Raw genomic sequence first — 24,533 nt, forward strand, 5'->3', positions numbered from 1 at the left:
TGTTCTGATTGGACAGAAAAATGGGAGATAAATCTGCAGAGTATAAATAAACAGAGTATTAGAACAGAGGTTCGGAGGAAGATATGACATGTAACCTCTGTGGTAAGAGAATAGGGAACAGAGATGATTTGAAAAAGGAATATGTTTTTTATCAATCTACACTTGAGCCTAGATCCATATGAAGGGACAGTTCGATTACCTTAAAACAAGATAACCTTCGTTTAGAGTTAAATTCTAAGGGACTGTTTGATTACCTTAAACAAGGCAACCTTTGTTTGGAGTTACATTTTAAGCAAGAGCTTCCAGAAGGTTTCAACTGTTGCAAGGATCAGCTGAGATTTGAAGTGCAAGATGCAAGATTTGAAACAGAAATTTTTGATAGTTTTGGAAGAATACCTGAGTATTATCAAAGAACAGTCTACACATTTCTCCATATAATGGTGCATCTTTCCAACACAATACACGGGTACTTCGTTTTATGCAATGATGAAAAGCAGAGGATATTCACTGAATGATATTCTTAATAATTTTACTCTCAAACAAAGGTTAAATGATATGCTAGTATATAGATATGCGTTTTGATAATGTGTCACTTTTGACATGATTTTCTCCTTAGAATATGTCGGTCACGGTATCTGAAATGCTTAGGTGACTTGGCCTTGATTTTGAAATTAAGGGTTAGTATTTGCTTTATACACTCTGTTGATTGTCTTGCAATCAAATCATTAACATCGACCTTTGCTGTTCGTCGATTGGTTCAATTGGTATTGTAAGATTTTTATTTGATGACGTCACACAGGAATGAATCACATCATGTGCGCAACAATAATACTATATGCCAAGTGAAAAAGATATGCTATGCGGTTTCCCAAGGTCACGTAGTCCAGGTCATTGTGCCCCTAGATCAATGGCGGACACCCATGACCACGATTCTTAGGTGAGCTCAGTTCAAGGTCATTGATATCCGGTCAAATGAGGTCAGCCAGGTTTAATCAGGTGAACAAAATGACGTATATTCTGCTATATCCCCTAACACAGGCTATAAGTCGAGACCAGCAGTGGTTTCCAAATCATGAGCTGCTCACGTGTGCAAGGGGCGCAACTCTGCAAAATATACTGTGACCCGTGTATTTTTAATGAAGGAAAATACTCAGATCATCTTCCCCAGCTGAGGGTGATGATGGTGCATTGCTCTTCTTGTGCATACACGTATAACGTTGGACAACAAACTATGAAATGGAAAAGTCACGCTTTTAAATCCAAATGGAGTTGCATTGATAAGTTGCAAGTCCTTCATAAATACAGTTACCGTAACTGTAAGCGTTATGATTACTTCATGTTTAAATAATAATTCATGTTTATTGCTGCATGTGATTATGCAGATGCTGCCACTAACACTGATCCGAAACACACCGGGCCCAAATTTCGCGAAACAAACTTAAGTGTCTGAGTTTTGACTTAAGTCTGTGTTTTTACTGAGTTCAAGTTTTTGCTTAAATCTGAGAAAACGCAGGAACAAGCTTTTTCCAGAATGAACGGAAATCGGTATCAAACCTTAAGAGGTTTGGTGGACAGATTTCTTTAGTGGTTTGAACTTTTTTATTGTAAAAAATGCAGTTGAGGTAAAACTTCAAATTGTCAAATTCATTTTGAGATTTGAGTAAAAACTTAAGTTTGTTTTCAGAAATTGGGGCCAGGTCTACACTACAACAACTAAACTGTTTGACAGGTTCTGAACACTTGCCTAGCCCTCCTGCAATGGTAAAATCTGGAATGAAGCAAGTCTGGATTTCCACACGGTGAGGTTCTGAATCTCACATCTAAGTGGGGCCACTTTCAGTTTTAATGTGGTTGTTGATAACTATCAAACTACTACTAGTATCGAATTAATATTTCAGAGACTAGGCGTTAGTGTCCCTGACAACAAACCCTACAAAATATGCTTTTTAGAACTGAACACTAAATGCATAATATAAACAGCAACATCTGACACGTTAATAACTACTCATAAAAATGTGCTTTTACGCTACAATCGTGTCCTTTTCTATCTCACAATTTCCTGTCATACATCAGTACTTGAGGATGTCAGGTGTGTCACTATAAATAGGACAAACAATCACATATACACAAGACTTCATGATAGCAATGTGTATTAATGGATTTGAATGTGTGAGGTGAATAACACAAAAGTATATATACATATATATATATATATATATATATATATATATATATATATATATATATATATATATATATATATATATATATATATATATATATATATATATACACACACACATACATACATACACACACACACACACACACACACACATACATACATACATACATACATACATACATACATACATATACACACACGAAGTTTTACTGGACATGCCATACTTACAGGAAGAAACCACATCGACCTCTCAGCTAGAAAGTAGCCGCTGATGGTGTTTCTTTTCGCTCTGAACATAGCCTGCAGGTGACACAAACATACATTACGTTACTTCAATGCGTGTACATCTTGACATTGATTGGTAATCGTTTTGCTTAATATATCTATACATATAGATAAATACACTCGCGAGTGTGTTAATTTCTTCATTATCCATTTGTATCTTACTTTTTATTTCTAAACAACAACGTCCACGTGAAACGAAATCAGCTGCTGTCGCTTGACGTAAAGGTCAAGGTCGCGTAAGAATACAGTGATACGGCACTATGGGCGTAAACTTCCTGTGTAATGCAACTAAGTAAAAGAGCACGATATATTGACTAGCTACTAGCTAGCATTAAGACAAAAATACAAAGTTAACACATTTTGAATTTAATCTTCATCAACTTAAGTAACTGTAAGAATCGTATAACTGGAAACATTGTTAATGCGAATGTTATTCGTCGTCAGAAGAGTCACTGAGAGGAGAGCGAGCAACACGGCGATGTTTTGTAACGGGCTGGGCTTCACTCATTGCTATAGAAGACACCTGGCAATATTGATGTGGAATTTCCCCCAGTATACTGGACCTGCGAAGATAGTGTGAACAACATCAAGAGACAAGGGGTTTTTGTGTCTGTGTACGACATGCACTGAGATGTAGACTTAGTTCGGACAACGTCTGAAGACGCGCGAAGCGAGCATGGAAGCATGGCAGGCTGATTTCCGGTCGAAGACAACAGATTTCCCACTTCCCAGTGTTGTGCATCGGAAAGGCGTGAATAATTGTTCACACTCTGTACATTTTTATGTCCAGAAACGTGATTTGCGTTATTGTCCTGCAACTTCTGAATCAAATGTTTACGGGCACTGTTATCCGTTTGTCCCCAGTGATGTATGCTCCACTTGTCATTATCCAGCCGAATTTATAATCACCTTTTCTTGAAATTGCATATAAAAAAACAAGGTGTGTGAAAAAATGTTTGTTTCTAACGTTTGTATTTCATAGCATTCATTGGTTTGTTCTCGTTGTAGCGAGACTAAACGTACGTAGTAAATTTGTAGTAAAAAGTTATGGATGAAAAAAAGTAGTTCCACATTCCAGTGTAGTCATGGCGGTCATGGACGTAAAACTGACCAATGAAATTCGTTTTAGGGTTTATTACACGTGTGCAACATATGATTTTTATGTACATTGTACTCGGTTATGTTTCACTGTATGGATAATAATGTTTATTAATATATACACGATTATGTACGTTCTCTCAATTTGAATTTGTAAGTGGGTGGTTCTTCGGAATGCATTGTTCAACGTCATATCAAAGAAGATACACTTTCAAAAAGAATGCATTTCATCAAGTGACCGGGTGAGCATAGATATATTACAGCAGCATCATGAACTGGGTTTGAAACTTGGACGTCACATTTCTACTCATGTTGGGAATCAAAATCAAGAATATGACGTCACAAGCTAACGCGTCAACCACAAGACTACAATATCCCCAAGTACTGTAAAACTTGGGCGGTGGTGTAGCCCAGTGGTTAAAGCGTTCGCTAATCGCGCCGAAGACCCGGTCTCGATTCTCCACATGGGTACATTGTGTGAAAACCATTTCTGGTTCCCACCGCCGTGATACTGCTGGAATTTTGCTAAAAGTGACGTGAACCTAAACTCACTCACTCATTCACTATCATATTTGCAGGTAACAAAGCGCCTTCGTTTGCTGAAAACAAATCACTCGTCACGATATGGCTGCAATATTGCCGATGTGACGTTAAATATTAACTCACTCACTCACTCACTCGAAAACAAATCACTCGTTGATAATAGCTATTAGACACTGGGGCACACGATATATTTAGGGTGTACTTGTTCATCGACTTGGCATCATTTGAAGAGGTCTGTCTACACAAATCCCACACAAAGAAGACGATGTGGCTGGAGTGGCAGAAAAAGAACGGGCATGTCACAAAAAGGAATTAATATTTAACATACATAGGAATGGTTTTAACAAGTTCTGAGATCGCTGCATTATTTTTAAAGAACTTTGAGTGAGTTTAGTTTTATGCCTCTTGCAGCAGGATTCCAGCAATATCATGGTGGGGGATCCCAAAATACGTTTAATGATCGGTAAGAGTCTGAAAACAGACCTAATGGCGACAGGCTTAAATTGATAGGACCGAGAGGAGATTGGAAGTTGTTTCAACTGGTACTGAGCTCTGTCGATCACAAATATGATCTTGATGGACAATTCAAAACAATTGCTAAGAAGGTTACAAGAAAAGGCCTTTTCGGAAAGGAATTATAACAATTTCGAAAATCAATATACCCTATGTTGTATTATCTCGATGCAGCGGAATTTCAGTGATAACAAGTGGGTGGCTTCGGTACCTATTATTATGATTCACACTGATGACACATATAAGCCAGAGGGGCACTCTCACTTGGAATACGCGTGATGTTTTTATGATTAATTGCCGTACTAAATAAAATAAATATATTACACATGCTGTACTTACTAACAGGCCGACACCTATGACAAGGATGAAATAAATGGCGATGACGCTAATGTCAGCTCCACTTAAGCGGGGGGCGTTGAAAGTCGCCATTCTCCCACTTAGAGTCAATTTGTAAACTAGGTTCAGCGCTCAGTCATGAAGCTTCAACTCGATGTCCCGATGCTTGGCGCTGAAAAAAATACGTAGCAGTAAGTCACAGGTGTTGTGTTTTTGTGTATGTGCTGAAGAGCAACCGCTAGCTCTGCAGCTGCTTTGTACAACGGTACCTCTGATGGTGGGATAGTGGTGTATTTAAGGCTTTCGCTCGTCACGTAGACAAGTCGGGTTTGATTCCACTCATGAGTACACTGTAAAGGCCCTTGCTAGCGACCCCCGCTGGAAAACTGCGCACACTGACTGCTTGACTGACTGCTTGACTCACTGATTGTTTGACTGACTGCTTGAATAGCTGCTTGACTGACTGACTGCTTGACTCACTGTTTGACTGACTGCTTGAGTGACTGATTGTTTGACTGACTGATTGTTTGACTGACTGACTGATTGTTTGACTGACTGACTGACTGACTGACTGACTCACTGACTCACTCACTCACTCACTTACTCAGTACTGCCCTTCACAAAGTCACATAACAAGCATGTTACACCCAGAAAGGATTTTTAGCGTCAACGGTATGCACGGCTGCATACTTACTGCTTCATAACATTCATGTTTGTATATATTTTCCGGTAAATTAGCTATGAAATGTTGATTAATTATCCGTAACATATGAACAGATGTGATGCATAGTAACCTTGTAGACAGTGCGTGTATCAATATTAGGGAAAGAATATTTCGTATCGCTGAAGCCGGATGGGTAACCACTTCGGGTAAGCGCCGTTCCTGTCAACTCGCCAAAGTACAGAATACAAAGTTGTCAGACAGACAGACAGAGAGGCAGACAGACAGACAGACAGACAGAAAGACAGACAGACAGGCAGACAGATTGTTTATTTCCGTCTCACTTCAATTCTAAGTGGATAGAGTTAAACAAAGCAATAATTATTACAGCTGAACCCCTCCTACAAGGAGACAAAATTCTGAAAAATAAAACACACAAAGATACAATATTTGTGCATGAAATGATATGTGTGTCGTAATGAATAAACATAAGCAATTAAAATGTAATATTCATGCGTACAAATGAGGCTTAGAAAGAATAAAATGGCAATTTGGAGCAGCAACAGATCACTCATTAGGGCTGCACAACATAACTTTTGACTGTCATCAAAACCATTGAAATTATCACATTCATCATTCCATCTGTCAATTAAAATCGACATTTCATTTATATTCAATAAAACATTTCAGTAAAACATGGTACTTACCTTGCACTTCATCCTGACAATATACATTATCTGTCAAACATAAACACCGAATAATAAACAATAATGGCTATTTGTACCGCGCCTTTTCCACACACTTGTGCACGCTCAAAGCGCTAACCCATCATTACCCCCGATAACCCAAGCTGCCTGTGAGGCGCTAAAACGTTATTAGTCTTACGACCGGGTACCCATTTTCTGCTGGGTGAACAGAGGCAATTTTGAACAAACTCGCTTGTCTAAGATGAGACCACATGTACCACACGTGCTTCGATGTGGGGCAGGACCGAAGTCCTATAAACCCTCAGGAGTCCAGCTGTCAAACATGGTGACCCACCCAAGGACTGTCTGCACAGGACCATGCGCCACGCTCCACTGGCTGTCGAACCGGTCAGTTGTGTCCCGCAAAACAGCATGGTCTAAAATCGCGCTCGAAATTATAGTATCTAGACTTGAAGAGGGTTTCAGGGCTCTCAGTTCAAGGACTCTCTGCGCTCAACGTTGCTCAACTGAAGTCTAGGCACAGGACCATGAGCCACGCTCCACTGGCTATCGAATCGGTCAGTTGTGTCCCGCAAAACAGCATGGTCTAAAATCGCGCTCGAAATTATAGTATCTAGACTTGAAGAGGGTTTCAGGGCTCTCAGTTCAAGGACTCTCTGCGCTCAACGTTGCTCAACTGAAGTCTAGGCACAGGACCATGAGCCACGCTCCACTGGCTATCGAATCGGTCAGTTGTGTCCCGCAAAACAGCATGGTCTAAAATCGCGCTCGAAATTATAGTATCTAGACTTGAAGAGGGTTTCAGGGCTCTCAGTTCAAGGACTCTCTGCGCTCAACGTTGCTCAACTGAAGTCTAGGCACAGGACCATGAGCCACGCTCCACTGGCTATCGAATCGGTCAGTTGTGTCCCGCAAAACAGCATGGTCTAAAATCGCGCTCGAAATTATAGTATCTAGACTTGAAGAGGGTTTCAGGGCTCTCAGTTCAAGGACTCTCTGCGCTCAACGTTGCTCAACTGAAGTCTAGGCACAGGACCATGAGCCACGCTCCACTGGCTGTCGAACCGGTCAGTTGTGTCCCGCAAAACAGCATGGTCTAAAATCGCGCTCGAAATTATAGTATCTAGACTTGAAGAGGGTTTCAGGGCTCTCAGTTCAAGGACTCTCTGCGCTCAACGTTGCTCAACTGAAGTCTAGGCACAGGACCATGAGCCACGCTCCACTGGCTATCGAACCGGTCAGTTGTGTCCCGCAAAACAGCATGGTCTAAAATCGCGCTCGAAATTATAGTATCTAGACTTGAAGAGGGTTTCAGGGCTCTCAGTTCAAGGACTCTCTGCGCTCAACGTTGCTCAACTGAAGTCTAGGCACAGGACCATGAGCCACGCTCCACTGGCTATCGAATCGGTCAGTTGTGTCCCGCAAAACAGCATGGTCTAAAATCGCGCTCGAAATTATAGTATCTAGACTTGAAGAGGGTTTCAGGGCTCTCAGTTCAAGGACTCTCTGCGCTCAACGTTGCTCAACTGAAGTCTAGGCACAGGACCATGAGCCACGCCCCACTGGCTATCGAACCGGTCAGTTGTGTCCCGAAAAACAGCATGGTCTAAAGTCGCGCTCGAGATAATAGTATCTAGATTTGAAAAGGGTTTCAGAGCTCTCAGTTTATCTCAGTGATGGTTATATGTAGTGGCCATAATAGGAAAATGCGGCCAATATGCGGCCCTGAAATGGGAGGGGTTTTGGACAAAATGGATGATGATAACACATTTTCTACTTACTTTCAAAGAGTGCTGTGCTGAGTGGAGTCTCTCAGAAGGTAGGCCTCGTATATAGTATAGTCAAGCCCACGATTCACCTGTTCTGAATACGTCAAACTAATGCCTACTTAGCACAGTTGTACTGGTAGGACGATGATGAATTATTGATGCTGGAAGAAATATATGCAACCTTGTCCTGCATCAGTTGACAATAGGAGATTTCTAAAGAGTTAATCACTCATAAATGAACACATTCTTATTAGAACACGCCCTTAGACGAGTGAATGAGTACGTGTTTTTTTACGTCGCTTTAGCAATATTCTAACTATATCAAAGCGAAGGACATCTGACTAGGCTTCAGAAATTGTACCCATGTGGGGAATCAAACCCGGGACTTCTGCGTTACGAGCGAATAGTTTAACTACTAGGCTACCTCACCGCCCCCGTATTGAGGGAATATGGGCAGAACCTAGAGTAAGTGAGTTTTACTTCGTTATTATGAAAACAAATCAAACACCTTGAAGTTTACTCATCTGCCAGTGATATAAAAAAACCCAGTTAGGACTGAAAAATAAAGAAAGTCAGTGTAGGTCTTTATATTTTGTCTTATAAACCTAATTAGTTCCTTGTCACATTTGTATGCATTTTGAAAGTTAATTTTAAAAAGCCCACACGGTCTGCTTATACTTACAATGAATTTCTAAAATGATGTTAATATCTAAACAACGTGAATCACATTTCACACACACCCTATTCGCGACCAACTGCATGTTTTCTGTAATACGGATTCAGCTGAATGCTACAAGAAATAACTTAAAACAAAATGCAAGCATTAAATTTAAGACAGACGAAAGTTATAGCAACAATGTCAGGCTATTGACTCGTTCAAGAATGTATTCATCAATATCCACATAAAAGAACGATATTCCATTCATCTGCAGTTAGTAAATAATTCTGCTCTATGTCTTGTGTCTTTCAACAGACTAATATGTGAAAAAGTACATGTATACACAATCTCAGTGGTCACATAGGACAGCACACGTGGCAACTAACTATATGATGTGCGCCATTAGTTAACCAATAATGAGCAACAATCAATCGATCAAGGCAGTGGCGGTTAATTCTTTGTAAGAAGGATGTTGTTTTTACACTCGTACTTTACGACAGGGTGTATTCAGTATAGATTACGTAAATCTACGCTCATAAACACTGCCTTTTTGACAAATCCGCTGTGGAAGTAATTAATCAATCAGTGTGTTATCGGTTAGTTCTTCAATCGATGTTTGTTTTTGTAACTCAGCTAATAATCCCTCTTGCATCACCTACACGCACATAATACATAACATGCAATACATTTGCCACTACAGACCTTAATCTATAAAGTTGAGTATCTACTCCAGACAGGAGAAACGCCAAATGGGAATCTATGTCGAGTAATTTTAGTGGTGTTACCACTATTTATACCCGTTATAAATTCATTAACTGACCATCAAGTGAATGATGACAAATAACACGTGTAGGTCTATACCATCAAACGCGAGTTACAGCAAGGAAGATGTAATCTCTGTGTCGCATGCAGCCTGAAAACACTTCTTGGCCGAAACTGTTTGAGGATACCAACGGAACCTCGTTTTTACATAAGAAATGCATATAGGTATTTGATGTATACTTGGGTAAATGTGTATAATCAGTTTTGTTTATGTAAGAAAAGTCTCAGATTTCTCTACCAGTGGCAAAGTTGTTGTTATTAGTTTAAGAATTCAGATAAATCAACTGTGTGTTTTCCTTATTATCATAGATAATAAACCAGGGTCGTAGGTACCAAAATGTACGTATGATGTTTGCTATGACAGCTGGGCCAACCCTCAAAGCTATCTAGATAAAAAGCTTTGTAATCTTTCGGACTTATATTAAACAAATGGCTTGCTACGTGTACGTAGACATCATATTTTCACATGACATGATTAAATATCGAGGTAAAAAACACAGACACAGGATTAAATTGGATCAGTCACAATACCATCCAGGCATCAGAAAAAAATACACTGCTGGGATATTTTGTTAAAATCAGATAATGAATACCATGGATATTTTTAAAAAACGGCATATGATGGGCATCAGGCCTCCTGACTTTTTAGGGTGAAGAAATTCTGCTAATGTGGACAGGATCCCAGTCCCTTTGTCCGTCACGGTCGAGGGAGCGCTCTCTTCTCAGTTTGCTGTATTGATTCGTAATTAGACCCTTGGTGAGAAACGTTATTCGCTCAGCATCAGTGCCCCTTTAAGAATGGGCTTGAAAAGTGAAAGTTGAAAGCTAAATAGCTAGAAAGAGAATAGCTAGCCAGGTGTCGAATGAACGCTTCCGACGAGGTAATGACAATATTTAGTGAGTGAGTCAGTTTAGTTTTACGTCGCACTTAGCAACATTCCAGCTATATGGCGACGGTCTGTAAATAATCGAGTCTGGACCAGACAATCCAGTGATCAACAACATGAGCATCGATCTGCGCAATTGGGAACCGATGACATGTGTCAACCAAGTCAACTAGTCTGACCACCCGATCCCGTTAGTCGCCTCTTACGACAAGCATAGTCACCTTTTATGGCAAGCATGGGTTGCTGAAGGCCTATTCTACCCCGGGACCTTCACGGGTCTGACAATATTTATGAAACAATATTAAGTCATGTGTCACAAACACAAGCAAAGACAAGTTAATTTTCTAAAAGACGCGACCACCATGCATTGCCGGAAGTCATGGAGTTGATATCTAGCCTTTCTCTGTATTATTTATGATATTGCATCACTGGCTTTATCAGCATACGGATTAGTCAATTATGTTAAGCATGTTTCGTTCGTATTCAGTACACATAGACATCCCTTCACTTTATGGTACGTTGTTGCTTGACAACGGTACGTGAAGCTTTATCGAAACATCTCACTAACCAAATAAAACACTTTGTTATCCATAAAGTTTATCTGTTTATACCTCATAATCAGTCTATTTAAAAAGCCTGAACACCCGATCCCGTTAGTTGCCTTTTACGACAAGCACAGTCGCCTTTTATGGCAAGCATGTTGCTGAAGGCCTATTCTATCCCGGGATCTTCACGGGTCATCTTTAAAAATGTCACTTCATGAACAATTCTGCTGCTGTAGGAATAAGCATGAATTATGCTATACCAACGTCCGTTAACATGCTCGAGATAAACATTTATACTTTGTCGCCCTCACCAGGTGTCACTGTACCTAAGGTGATCCTATTCTAATACGTTACCATCATCCCGACATGGCGGCAGTTAGTTCGCGAGGATGTCTGTAACTCAACCGACATTGAGACTTTGATCATGAGTTACCGACACCCTAAGTTGATTTAAAAAAAATGCTTATTCTTCAACACATAGAGATAAATAAGCAAATTCAGTGCCTTCAATGTACTTGCACCATCAAGGTTTATCAGTGTGTTAAATAATTTTGATTGTATACACGAGGAAGATTTGATATACCATGCATATTTTCAGTTGGGACACGTCAAGATCCGTGTCAGACCGCCGCCATAAAGCTTGGCGTGTGCGGAGTAAAACTAACCCCACTTACTTACCTTTGGATGGTACCTGTCGCTATCACGGGCGAAGCAAGCCAGTTCTTTCGTGTAAGTCAGACAGATTGCAAAGCCTTTCAGATAGCACCCCCACCCCCACCCCCACCCCCACCCCGTGATATTGTGGGAATATTGCAATAAGCGGCGAAGAACTAAACTCGCTCACTATCTTTAAAAATTTAAAAATACGTAGTTTTACGCCGCTCTCAGCAACATTCCATCTATATGGCGGCGGTCTGTAAATAATCGAGTCTGGACCAGACAATCCAGTGATCAACAACATGAGCATCGATCTGCGCAATTCCAAACCAATGACATAATTATGTCAACCAAGTCAGCGAGGCTGACCACCCGATCCCGTTAGTCGCCTCTTACGACAAGCATAGTCGCCTTTTATGGCAAGCATGTGTTGCTGAAGGCCTATTCTATCCCGGGATCTTCACGGGTCATCTTTAAAAATGTCACTTCATGAACAGTTCTGCTGCTGCAGGAATAAGCATGAATTATGCTATACCAACGTCCGTCAGCATGCTCGAGATAAACATTTATACATCGTCGCCCTCACCAGGTGTCACTGTACCTAAGGTGATCCTGTGCAAATACGTTACCATCATCCCGACATGGCGGCAGTTAGTTCGCGAGGATGTCTGTAACTCAACCGACATTGAGACTTTGATCATGAGTTACCGACACCCTAAGGTGATTTTTAAAAAATGCTTATTCTTCAACACATAGAGATAAATAAGCAAATTCAGTGCCTTCAATGTACTTGCACCATCAAGGTTTATCAGTGTGTTAAATAATTTTGATTGTATACACGAGGAAGACTGCTAATTCAAGGGAAATAATGGCAAAGCGATCTACTTGCCGCCATGTTGGTATGTTGGTAACATAACCTTAGGTACAGTGAGGTGTGCCATAAAATTCTGTGTCGACACTTCAGCATGATCTAGTGGCATTGATGTTTGAATGTTCTCAATCCTTGAAAAAAGCGTTTAATACACCATGCATTTTTTCAGCTTGTACACGTCAAGATCCGTGTCAGACCGCCACCATAAAGCTTGGCTTGTGCGACGTGAAACTAACCCCACTCACTTACCTTCAGATGGTACCTGTCGCTATCACGGGCGAAGCAAGCCAGTTCTTTCGTGTAAGTCAGACAGATTGCAAAGCCTTTCAGATAGAAGTGAAGATTTGACCAATATCTTTTTAGAAACAATCATATGCAAGCCCGGGTTTTATATAATGGCAGCTACCCACCTGGCTGCCGTGGTTTCTTCCAGTTTGTAGTCTAGAAGTGACAGCATTCACCCGTTAGATCAAAACTGGTGTTCAGATCCCCCCACACTGAAAACTGTTTTAGGGGGGTATTTCTGAAACCCGTATGAAGCCACACCTCACACTCGCTGTTGAAATGAACAGTGATGCATTTGGATTAAAATGTAACATTACAACATTAATTTAGTACTGTTCTCAGTACAAGCACGTCTATCGCATAAAAATCATCGCAAAAAATCTCCTCGTCAGTGAAAATATTCCACAATGTTCGGGAATTGGAGTAGGTGAAGGACTTTCGCATACCAGCAACGGTTACTTGTCACGTGTTGCACGTGCATGGACTGACCGATTGGTTGTGTTTGGGCGTGAGGTTTATGTAACCTGCTTCCATTGCCTTCGCTTTTCACTCTCATTCAGTGCGCGAAACAGTCTCCGACTTTTTGCTAGCCAGGCTATAGTCTGTTCTGGTCAAAAGCGGACCGATGAATTGCAATCTAACTCGGAAACTAATAAACATAAAATACTCGGTGAAACACCGATCATAAACAAAGCACCATACCAACTCTGAGAGACTTTTGCAGAATTTTTGTTAAAAACATAAGAAAAATGTGTTTAACAAACTATCATTAAAATATTGACATAGTTCACTGTTCGGTACGAGGGAGGAGTACAGAGACAGGGACAGCAGGGTGTTTGAGAGTGCTGACAATTTTTTATTTCTTTCATTAACCTGTGCTGTGCCGTCACCCTCCTTTCTCGCACACCTATGTTTAACATGTTAGTCTCCTCTAACGACAAGCATGGTTACTTTTCTTGTCAATATTTTTCACACTTAGCTAATCACACTGATATTCTGTAATTGTCGATCCAGATGCACATTTCTTAATCTGATTGCTGATGCTCTGTTGCACGTCATCATGTCACGACAATAAAGAAACGCATGTGTTGACATGAATTTGCAGAAAGAGAGTGATTTAGACTTAAAAAGATCTCAGAAACAGAAAGCATGTTACCTGTAGATATTATCGATGCATTAATTTACATTGTCATAAGTAATGTCTGGGTAAAGACCAAAGAGTCGATTGTACGATTCCGGTTTAAGAATTACCATTTGTGATTCCATAACGCTTCTTTAAATCTTCGAGGAAAGAGCTTGCCGGACAGTACCTAGAGTATAGTTTTGATCCGCACTCAGCAATGTACCAGCCCTATGGCCGCGGTCAGTTGATAATCGAGTCTGATGATCAGTTGATAATCATGGCGCCTGGACCAGACAATCCAGTGACCAACAGCATGAGCATCGAGCTGCGCAAGTAGGAACCGATGACATGTGTCAACCAAGTCAGCGAGCCTGACCAACCGAATCAGTTAGTCCGCTCTTGTGACAAGCATGGATTACTGAAGATCAATTCAAACCGGGATCTTCACAGGTAACACTGGTACTGGTGGACGAAATGTAAATGAGTGTCAACAGAGTGCTAAGGTTTATATAGGGAAGATTCTCTGAACGCTCAGTGAATCCATGCTATGTTTAATGATTTATCGCCACAGGTCCAGATTTAAGACCACGTGCTTATAGAGCATAGCATTTCAGTAATACGATGACTGATTACAGTAACACATGCTATTTCTAAGCACATTATTAAACTTTCACAGCTGTATATTTTCAAGAGTAGTCGTAATTAACTTTCACCTCCACCGGAACGTCCCACTCAGTGCACTAAAGAAATCCATATAAATACTGAACTTGGTTTTCCTAGTGCTAAGTGTAAATAGTATTTAGGGTCGAAAAATGGTGGGGATCTTTTTATTTTATTTTATTTTATTTTTATTTTTTGTTTTTGTTGTTGTTGTTCTTTGTGGTTTTTGTTCGGGTGGAGCGTGTCGGGTGAAACCTGCGTCTCCCAGCTGATTGATGGCAGACCACATTTAAAATCTTGACAGATGCTATGTGAAGTGCTAAAGGAAGAACATTATCCCTGCTGAGCCTTCACTTTGGTGAAGACGGCGTTAGCACAAGCACAGTGCCTTAAGTGGTATGACGGGTTTCCTCAATCAACGTATGGGCAACCAAGAACACGTAGAGTGCCCCCTGGAAAATAATAATTTCCATGCTAACAATTTCACGCTGTCACAACGTTGAAGACTTACGTTGTGATGCGTCATCTTCACGTCGCCACAGGTTTAACATTATTTGATACTGACACATTCTACATTGCTAAATTAATTGTTGAATAGCTTTTCCAGCAGTGAATATATCATATGAAACAAAGCAGAAATTCACTTTAATGACTCTTCCTAACTTTGCATGTTATTTTGGTCGTGTGTTTACGGACGCTGTAGCTCTTTGAGCTGCGTTACAGCTGTCTGAACCAGACAATCCGGTGATTGTTACCAAGGGATAGGATGACATATTTTGCGTTTATGAATCAATAGTGATGATAACAGGTGTCCGCGGACGGGTGAGAGTATCTACCCCCACAGGTGGCACCCGTCATAAACATATGCTAAATCTACCGAGGTGTTCCTGTGAAATAATTTGAGAAGGTAAAAGTCAAAACAGAGAATTGCATCCGACGTCGTTTTTGTCACTGATGCATCGCTTTTGGAAATGTGCTTCACACACCATCACACTTCCTGAAAGCGTAACTCTGGCCTTGGGTGTTATAACCGTAATTAATCATTTTCTGAGCAAGGGTGACATGAGGCTCACTGAAATCCCGATAAAAAGAGCATGGTTGATTGTACCTTAAAAGCTGTGAGCAACCCATGCTTGCCATAAAAGTCCACTATTCTTGTCGTAAGAAGTGACTAACGGGATCGGGTGGTCAGGTTCGTTGACTTAGTTGGCACATGTCATAGGTTCCCAATTACGCAGATCGATGTTCATGCTGTTAACCACTGGATCGTCTGGTCCAGACTCGATTATTTACAGACCGCCGCCATATAGCTGGAATATTGCTGAGTGCGGCCTAAAACTAAACTCATTCACTCAATAGTTGTGAAATGTAAACACCGGAGGCTGAAATTGTTGAAATATTGCTCGACATGAAATTTGTCATAGCATAAATCACCCACTTTATCATACAGCATTGTGGAAAGGTCTTGTCATTCAGCATCTTTATGCATAGACCTAAATATTAAACTGCGGAGGCGACCTTTCTTGTCCCCTGAAATTGATATCATTTAACGTGACTAAGTGCATTCAGTGTAAGACATGATAATCACCCACCTTAACCGACTATGCAACAAGTACGATCAAATATGTAAACAATTATATTCTCATAAAAAATAATCTGACAAAACTAATAACGTATATCAAAGTGAACGAACATGTTAAACCACAAATTATTAATATAGCAGTAAGTGCTCGAACCAGTGGATATCATATTTAATCCTGGCTCATCGCAACATGTAAAACCGGATAAGCACATGTAGCAGCATGCCTTTTCAGCAGGATATTAGCATACGAAACAGGCCCTGTACGGAATTGAGAGAAGCTGTTGCCACACCTTTCCTGCTTAGTATATAAAGTCAATGTCTACCAGCGACACACCATTGGCGCAGACTTATTTTCTCAGTCATCAGAGAACTGAACATGAACAAGCTTATCTTCCTGTTGTTTGTGCTTGCAAGTGAGTAGCTGTTCGTCATAATATGTTGTGTGTCAGATACTTTGTATTACATATGGTTAAGCTTTGTGAACCTTGCACGTAATCACATTGTGGTGTGCCACCGTCTGAGGTACCATTATGCCCAAAAAATAAGTCCTGCCATGTGGTACACGTGGTGCCTATTTGAACGAATTTGCACAAACAAGCACTGATCTTCACATAAAAATCCATTCAAGTCACGTTCATATATTACTAAGGTCTCACTATTTTCCTACACGTGCGATTGTCCAAATCCATTTCGGATGTATTAATGTTCTTGAAAACTTGTATGGCCGAGATTTGTCTTATCACACGTTTCATACACAACTTCTTTCTCTCGGGTTAGCTTTTAGAAACAAATTTTAAACCCATTTGAAGCCACACACACATCCATTCTGGACATAACCCATTTTTAGAGACAGAGAGCGATTTATTTGCATATAAGACCATTCGACGTACAGTACAAAACAGCGCATGTTATAGTCGGGTTACCCTGAGGATACACAGTATGGGTCGAAGAAACAATGTTTCTAAGAATGTTACGCAGAATAGACATATTTGAAATATCATTTCCACAAGGATGTTAATTAAGGTAAATATCTGGGGATGTACAGGGACTTTTGCAAAGACTACCATGACACTTATAGTTGAATATAACATGAACTTCATCTTCGACATTTTAAAATGTTTACATAATACAACATCATCACTGACAGAAGCCAGATCTTTCCCGATTGACTGAATACCGAGTCTATAATCTCTACTTAAATTAGACAGGAGATGCTTTTCACAATTCAAGAAGGATTTAAGGAAGTAATAGAAACACGGTGACTTGTTGTTATGAAGAGATGAGCGCCAATCTTGTTGGAGACATTTACATAAAAATATATTTGGATCATTAACAAATACATGTAGTGTGTTCCATTCAATTCCAAACCCATTCCTAAACAATAAATGTTTCGTATAACTTACCTATGTTGGCCGATTTCTAGATTCAATATCTATCTGGGTGCATATGTAATATTCTTATCGAATATTTGATGCATTTTACAAGATAAGCATTTGGCAGGGTTAGTCTTACGCTTCCCCCATACTCCCCATAATTAACAGCATTAGGAGATCTGTAACCACTTTGCAACGTGAATTTGCAAAAACTACAACTGTATAATGTCAATAGTCTCTCTTTTTTGAAAACCTCAAATCTCAGCGCCATATTTAAGGATTGGAAAAATCTTCTTATTGAAAGTATAAAAGGCATCAGAAAAACACATATTATACCGTCTTCTTAATGATTTAACAGGTCAAAGTGTTTTACTAACAAATTCCAAAAGATTGTTTTCATGCTCTAGTCCAGATTAATTTAGGTGTTACCAAGATACTTAATATATATACTTACAGTTTCTTTGGAGAACCATTATGCATTTTTTCATGTTTTTCCTGTTTGATAGAGGGCCAGTCATCTTAAAAACAACATCTATATCCAAGCCCCATTTGTAAGAACACATATGTGAAGCATCAGGTCAACGTTGAAGTTTAACAGCAGGGTCAGCGACCAAACTCGCATCATCGGCAAACCACAATGTCATGATGTATAGCACTTCATCGGATATAAATATGCCGTCTGGAAATTTAGTTTCTAATGACAGTTTGAGATCATAAATGAAGAAAGCAAACAATACAGGGCTGAGGACACAACCTTGATGAACACCACAAAATATCAAAATAGTTCTATCCAAATCATAAGATACAGTGGCTGTAACATTTCTGTACATATTTTGTATCGAAGTAAAAAAATATACCGTGAATTCCGTTTTGTAAAAGAACATATAATAATCTGTGCCTATATACCATATAAAGGCCTTCCAAAAATCTATGAAAACAACAGATAGATTATCACCTTTACAAGTTATATGTTTCTGTACAATAGCCTTTAAAAAAAACTAAAAAAAACTGTCAACAGTCGAGTGATCCTTTATGAAGCCTCCTTGGTATTCATCAACCAGTTCACAGATATCTAAATAAACTTTCAATCTTTACTTTGAAACTGTAAGTTTGCTTATAACATTTAATAAAGAAATTCCCTTATAATCATTTGGGTTACACTTGCTGCCTGTCTTATGAAGTAGCATAATTATACCAGTAGGAACCTCTTTATGTACTACTCATACTAAATGAGTGGAAAGTTAGGAAAAGAGGAAAATTTTAAAAATTCAAGTACAGTTGTATATCTATATGTTGCTAATATATTTACTGGGGTTGTGCGGTAATCTTTGCAGACAGGTACATGATTTGAAGTTTGAGAAATTGTTTCCTTTCCTATTTCATACCCGTTTGGAATGTGTATATGATTCTGTGACCTAATGAGTGAGATCAGTTTTACGCCACTTCTAGCAATGTTCCTAACGTGCTTGTCAAGACGAATTTGGGCATTTCCTACTTTGCGGTGGTTGCAATGAAGGCTGTATATGAAGAGCACGGACTTCCAAATTATCATATGTCCGTTTAAATTGTGCATGTGTTGTAAAGACATGCGTTATTCAGAACGACGTCGGTGTGACGGTAAATTGTATCCAGGTAATGTGATATCTAAAGCTATTATCTGTATGTAACAGATGCTTTTATGCAAGTCTTATATGAATGCACACTGAGTCACGGACAGTACTAATATCGGGAAATTGTACAATGTACGTCTTCTATATAATGTCTTACATGTGTTACCCTTGCCTTCGCCTTGCAGCTTCTGTCCTCTTATTAACAAATTTCATTCACGAGAACTGTATCTGAGTGAATCTAAAACCAAATAGACCCATTTGAATGACTTCTGGATTGAAAAACAGATCATTGCTTGCCTTATAATGTGAGTGAGGGAGTGAGTGAGTTGAGTTCTACGCCGCTTGCGTAATAAAGGACAAAAAATATCATGGAACCATTTTCATACTGAGTGAAGAAACATAGCGCTATGTAATATATGTCGCTTATGATAAAATGAATATTAGGGAGTTAGGTTTTACGCTGCTTTGCGCAATACACCAACAATATCACGGTCGGGGACACCAGAAATGGGCTTCACATATTGTACCCACGTGGGAAATCGAACCCGATCCTTCTCCGTGACGAGCGAACGCTTTAACTAGTAGGCTACACCTTCTAGTCACTCTAAAACTCTAAAATACCTTTCAAACTAGTTGTCAATATGCAGTCTTTGAGATATGCATTCTTTGGCAAACCGTTATGTTTTCAGAACCATACACATTTAATTAAGGAGTAGAAACTAATTACGCATTAAAATTATACAATTTATATTCATTTATCTCTATAACTATAATCGTGAATTAAATGTGTTAATCCGTGGGACCGTCGCAATTTCTCGAGAAAAGTTGCTTCCCTTGGGCACGCCAGGATCCAATGATCGCGGGTTCACGCCATACCTGTTCTCGTGGGTTTCAGCAATGTGGTAAACGTCTAATTATTTGTAATTACCTCCCACATGAAGCCTCTGTGATTAAACTAAAAAGAAAAAACACAAACGCACTCACTCGCTGTTAACGCTTGCGTTTACATCTAAAAATGCTTGCGTTAACATCTTAAAACGCTTGCGTTAACATCTAAAAGCGTTTGCGTTAACATCAAAACAAACAAACTCGTTTTTGTGAGTTACGTTTCAGCGAGCATACTGCAAATGATGGTAATAAAATATATGCCTGTACCTGCTCATTACGTATACATAGCTATATGGCGGTGACGTTCGTGTGGTGATGCATGACAGACCATACTCACAACGAACACATATACCAAATGCTTCGTATTTTCTTTTGACACGTATTAAACACTCTGCAAAGTATATTTGCTTTCAAATTGGTCAAAACTAGAGGGTCGATGGGTTAGCCTTATGGTTAAAGGTTTCGCTCGCCACGCCAAAGATCCGGGTTTGATTCCCCACATGATACAATGTGTGAAGGCCATTTCTGGTGTTCCCCGCCATGATGTTGCTGGAATATTGCCAAAAAGCGGTCTAAAACTGAACACATTTACTCTTGTAAACTCTAGCCCTGGTAATGTCATAGGAGTATAAGCCTTTTTGTTGTTGTTTTTGTTTGTTTGTTTGTTTGTTTGTTTGTTTGTTCTGTAACATAAAGAAGAATGTCGTGTTTGTGTTTATAATGCAATATCTCATTTTATTGTGGAAGCAAGTAATACTTGTTAAAAACTGGCAATGTAAACTGATCTGCAAATAATTGAAATATTAATGTTTGACTAAGGCTGAAGTTTGAATCTCTACGATTATGGCTTCAGGCGCGGCTAACATGCGTAGTGATGTACGATGAAGACCACTCGATAATCCGTAACCCCACAAGGGAGACAAATAGATGCCAGGTGGAAGATCTATTGTTTACAAAGTTTTCTGTTTTGTTTGTTTGTATTGCTTGTTTGTTGTCTAACACCGAACACCGTTCTCAGCAGTATTTCAGTCATATGGCGACGGTCTGTAAATAACTGATACTGGCCAAGACAATCCAGTGATCAACATAAGCACTTCTGAACACCATTCCTAAACCGGGATCATTGTGTGTAAACGCACTGACTAAGGTTCCTTCCATAGACAAAATGAGTGAAAGAGTATAGTTTTACGCCGCACTCAGCAATATTCCAGCTATATGGCTGCGGCCTGTATATACTACCGACAAGAAATAAGGGAACTAATGAAACAATAGCGAATTTGAAACTGCTTTAAAGATCCACTAAATCAATTTTAGGCGTCAAGTTCAATATCTGGTGTGTCCACCATGTTGGGCAACACATTCACGGCACCTTGATGGCATGCTGTTAATCAATTTCCGGATGGTTGCCCGTGGTATTGCCCGCCATTCCTCTTGGAGAGCTGCACCAAGCTGGGCCAGGTTGGCGGGTCCTGGGTCCCTGGCGTACACCCTTCGACCAAGAACGTCCCAGAGATGTTCAATTGGGGACAGGTCTGGGGACTTAGAGGGCCAGTCCAATGTCTGGATACCTTCTTGTCGGAGATAAGCGGAGACACTTCGGGCCCGATGTGGTCTGGCATTATCATCTTGCCAACGGAGCCACAACAGGACGCAATATTTGGTCAACGTATCGCTGACCAGTCATGGCTCCGTTAATGATGACCAAATCTGATCGTCTGTCATGTGTAATCCCACCCCAAACCATGACACTACCACCTCCATATCGATCATGGTCAAGAATTGCTGCTCTGGCATATCGCTCCCCGCTCCGACGCCAACAACGTTTTCTGCCATTTGTGAATCGTAGGCAAAACCTTGACTCATCAGAGAACATGGTGTAACGCCAGTGGCACATAGCCCGTCCCTGATGCTGCCTAGCCCATGCCAATCTTTGGCGCTTATGCTGAGCTGAAAGGGTGACACCCTTAAAAGGCCGTCTTGCTTTCAGACGAGCTTGATAGAGTCGGTTTTTAACGGTTGAGGTTGAAATGCGTCTTCCAGTGAGTGTGCGGAATTCTCTATTGATGGCAGGGGCCGATTTAAACCTATCGCGTAGAACAGTTAACGTAATGAGACGATCCTGTCGTGGTGTCGTTGATTTTGGTCTACCACGCCCAGGTCTCGTTGCAACCCCACCCGTTTGACGGTACGTATCCCACAGGCGTGAAATTACACTTTTTGATTTACCCATCTGCCGGGCAACTTCACATAATGATAATGGGTTGCTGAAGACCTGTTCTACCCCGGATCTTCACGGGTCATAGACATAACGAAGGCATATAAAGTGTTCTTGTGACGGTACAAGTAAAGCAGATTTTCCCAGGTACAATGTATAATTCATATCCTTACATCGTTATTATTGTATTCATCATGTACATATTTTCGTTTTGCAGTATGTATTGCAGTTACATATGCGAGCGAACAACACCATCGAAGAAGCCACCGCCGCGAAAGCAGAAGCGTTAGCCACCGTCACCGTCAACATCGCAATGACCATCGTCACGGCCACCGTCACCATCGCAGTGACCATGGACGTCGTCACTACAGTCGCAGTGAACATCGTCGGCATAGTTCAGGTGGACATCGCCATCGGCGCGAAGGTTACGACCATAAGAGAAAGTCTCCAGAAGTCTACCACCACCGCCGTGTAGTCTCCAGAAGAATTTCCTATGACACTTCCACCAACAGCCCCGAACACATCTATCATTATTACTTCGAGAAGGACAACGAGGACCCCGAGAAGGACATCGTGGAAAACACAGAAAGCAGCGATAGCAGCTTCAGCAGCAGCGAAGAGACCATTATCCACCACCATCACCACTCCCTGCCCAAGTCTTACTCTTCATCGGATTCCGGGAGCTCAGGTAGCTCCGGCTGCGGGGGATCGTCCGAGTCCTCGGATACATCATCCGAGGATTTCCCCGTCCCAATTCCTATCCCCTTCCTCAAAGACGGCGGCAGTGGCGGTAGTCACAGCAACTACCTTCCCATCGTTTTGACTACAGCTGGCTAGGCACGACAAAGACCGACCGGCCCACGAACGTCTGCCTTTGTACGCTTGTTTTGTCTTTTTAAGCCAGTTATACATTTGGCTTCAATTTTGTGAAATTAAATATCACATTGACCCGAAAATCATCAGTTATGGTGACCATTACGTTACAGTTCATGACAGTATTTCTGTTTACACTTGAAAATGTACGCAATTTGTGTCCGATGATCGATTGTATCGACAAATGTTTGAATTTTACAGAGGCTGCATATATGTGCGTTTTAGCAGCTTAAAAACGCATTTGCCTTAAGTATACCGAGGAGCCAAGGAGACACAAATATCTTTGTCACTGCCCCTGCCTGTACGGGTTTACAGCTTCCGGCAACTTGCAGCCCACTTCTTTATACTAACTTGCACAAGGTGGTATCAGTAATATTAAAATGATATAATTTTCCAAAAGACCATTCTACACTGTATTGCATGTCATGTGCCTGAATTATGAAAATATTATGAATCAATTACATGAAGGCAAATGAATGTTGAAAGAAACATATTTTGGTAATGCTGTTCTGCATGTATGATATTGTGTTTTAAAAATACTTGAAAAAAATGTGTTAATTACTGTATGTTTACATAGTGCCGCCTGCACATTGTGTATTGCATGTTATTTTGTACTTTTCAGTAAAATTGTCTTCCTTCTCAGAAGAATTCAGAATGTAGAATTCAGTATGTTATATTTTGCATGTACCTTTTTCACACATTAGTCAGATCATCAAAATGAAGACGTAATAAATATTCTAAAATTTGAAATTATTTTGTTGTCATTTTCAGGAATAGGACGTTATTGTATGTTGCACATATCAGTGTTTACGTTGACCTGGAAATTGTGTCGTTTTAGTCCTGAGAATCTATTAACTCCGAGGTAAATATGCCCGTTGTTTGAACAATGGAACACATAATCAGTTAGGTTATTCCTTGTGAGCATCTTATCCTCATTTGTTGGCACCTAGGGTATGCATATTAGAACTGGTTACAGCAACGAATGGATTATGGAAATCAGTTCTAACTAGGGTTTTCATGATGATCACTTTAGCACCATGTCGTCGTGGTGATCAGTTCCCCATATAGTACCTGTGGTGGTCAATTCTACAGATAGTACCTGTAGTAATGATTCTACATATAGTAACTGTGGTGATGAATTCTACACATAGTACCTGTGGGGATGACTTCTACACATAGTACCCGTGGCGATAAATTCCCCACATAGTACCCGTGGTGATCGATTCTACACACAGTACCCGTGGTGGTCAGTTGTACACACAGTACCTGTGGTGGTCAGTTCTATACATAGTACCTAGGGTGATGAATTCTACTCATAGTACCTGTGGTGATCAATTCTACAAATAGTACCTGTGGTGATGAATGCTACACATAGTACCTGAGATGA

General features: G+C 40.3%; 2 protein-coding genes across 2 annotated transcripts in view; one reads left to right on the forward strand and one right to left on the reverse strand.

Moving 5' to 3' along the window:
- LOC137268213 (sodium/myo-inositol cotransporter-like) overlaps nt 1-13,262 on the reverse strand; it is a 30,107-nt gene extending 16,845 nt beyond the window's left edge. Inside the window, exons 1-3 of the mRNA XM_067802753.1 lie at nt 12,948-13,262; nt 4,964-5,132; nt 2,414-2,485 (exon numbers count right to left, since the gene is read on the reverse strand). Of these exons, the coding sequence (XP_067658854.1) occupies nt 2,414-2,485; nt 4,964-5,053 (162 nt within the window). The 5' untranslated portion in view covers nt 5,054-5,132; nt 12,948-13,262. The remainder of the gene's footprint in view (nt 1-2,413; nt 2,486-4,963; nt 5,133-12,947) is intronic.
- A 3,048-nt stretch (nt 13,263-16,310) lies between these two features.
- LOC137268220 (transformer-2 protein homolog alpha-like) lies at nt 16,311-23,896 on the forward strand. Its single transcript, XM_067802759.1, has 2 exons — nt 16,311-16,600; nt 22,491-23,896. Exons 1-2 carry the CDS (start codon nt 16,564-16,566, stop codon nt 23,108-23,110), a joined length of 657 nt encoding a protein of 218 aa, XP_067658860.1. The 5' UTR covers nt 16,311-16,563; the 3' UTR covers nt 23,111-23,896.
- The last annotated feature ends 637 nt before the right edge of the window (nt 23,897-24,533 follow it).

This window comes from Haliotis asinina, chromosome 16, assembly GCF_037392515.1.
Source record: "Haliotis asinina isolate JCU_RB_2024 chromosome 16, JCU_Hal_asi_v2, whole genome shotgun sequence".
NCBI lineage: Eukaryota > Metazoa > Mollusca > Gastropoda > Lepetellida > Haliotidae > Haliotis > Haliotis asinina.

Bases quoted from the DNA above. Each gene is read 5' to 3' on its own strand.
- LOC137268220 (XM_067802759.1), top strand. From the start codon at position 16,564: ATGAACAAGCTTATCTTCCTGTTGTTTGTGCTTGCAA. The intron at 16,601-22,490 runs GTGAGTAGCTGT...TTCGTTTTGCAG, and splicing joins CCTGTTGTTTGTGCTTGCAA to TATGTATTGCAGTTACATAT.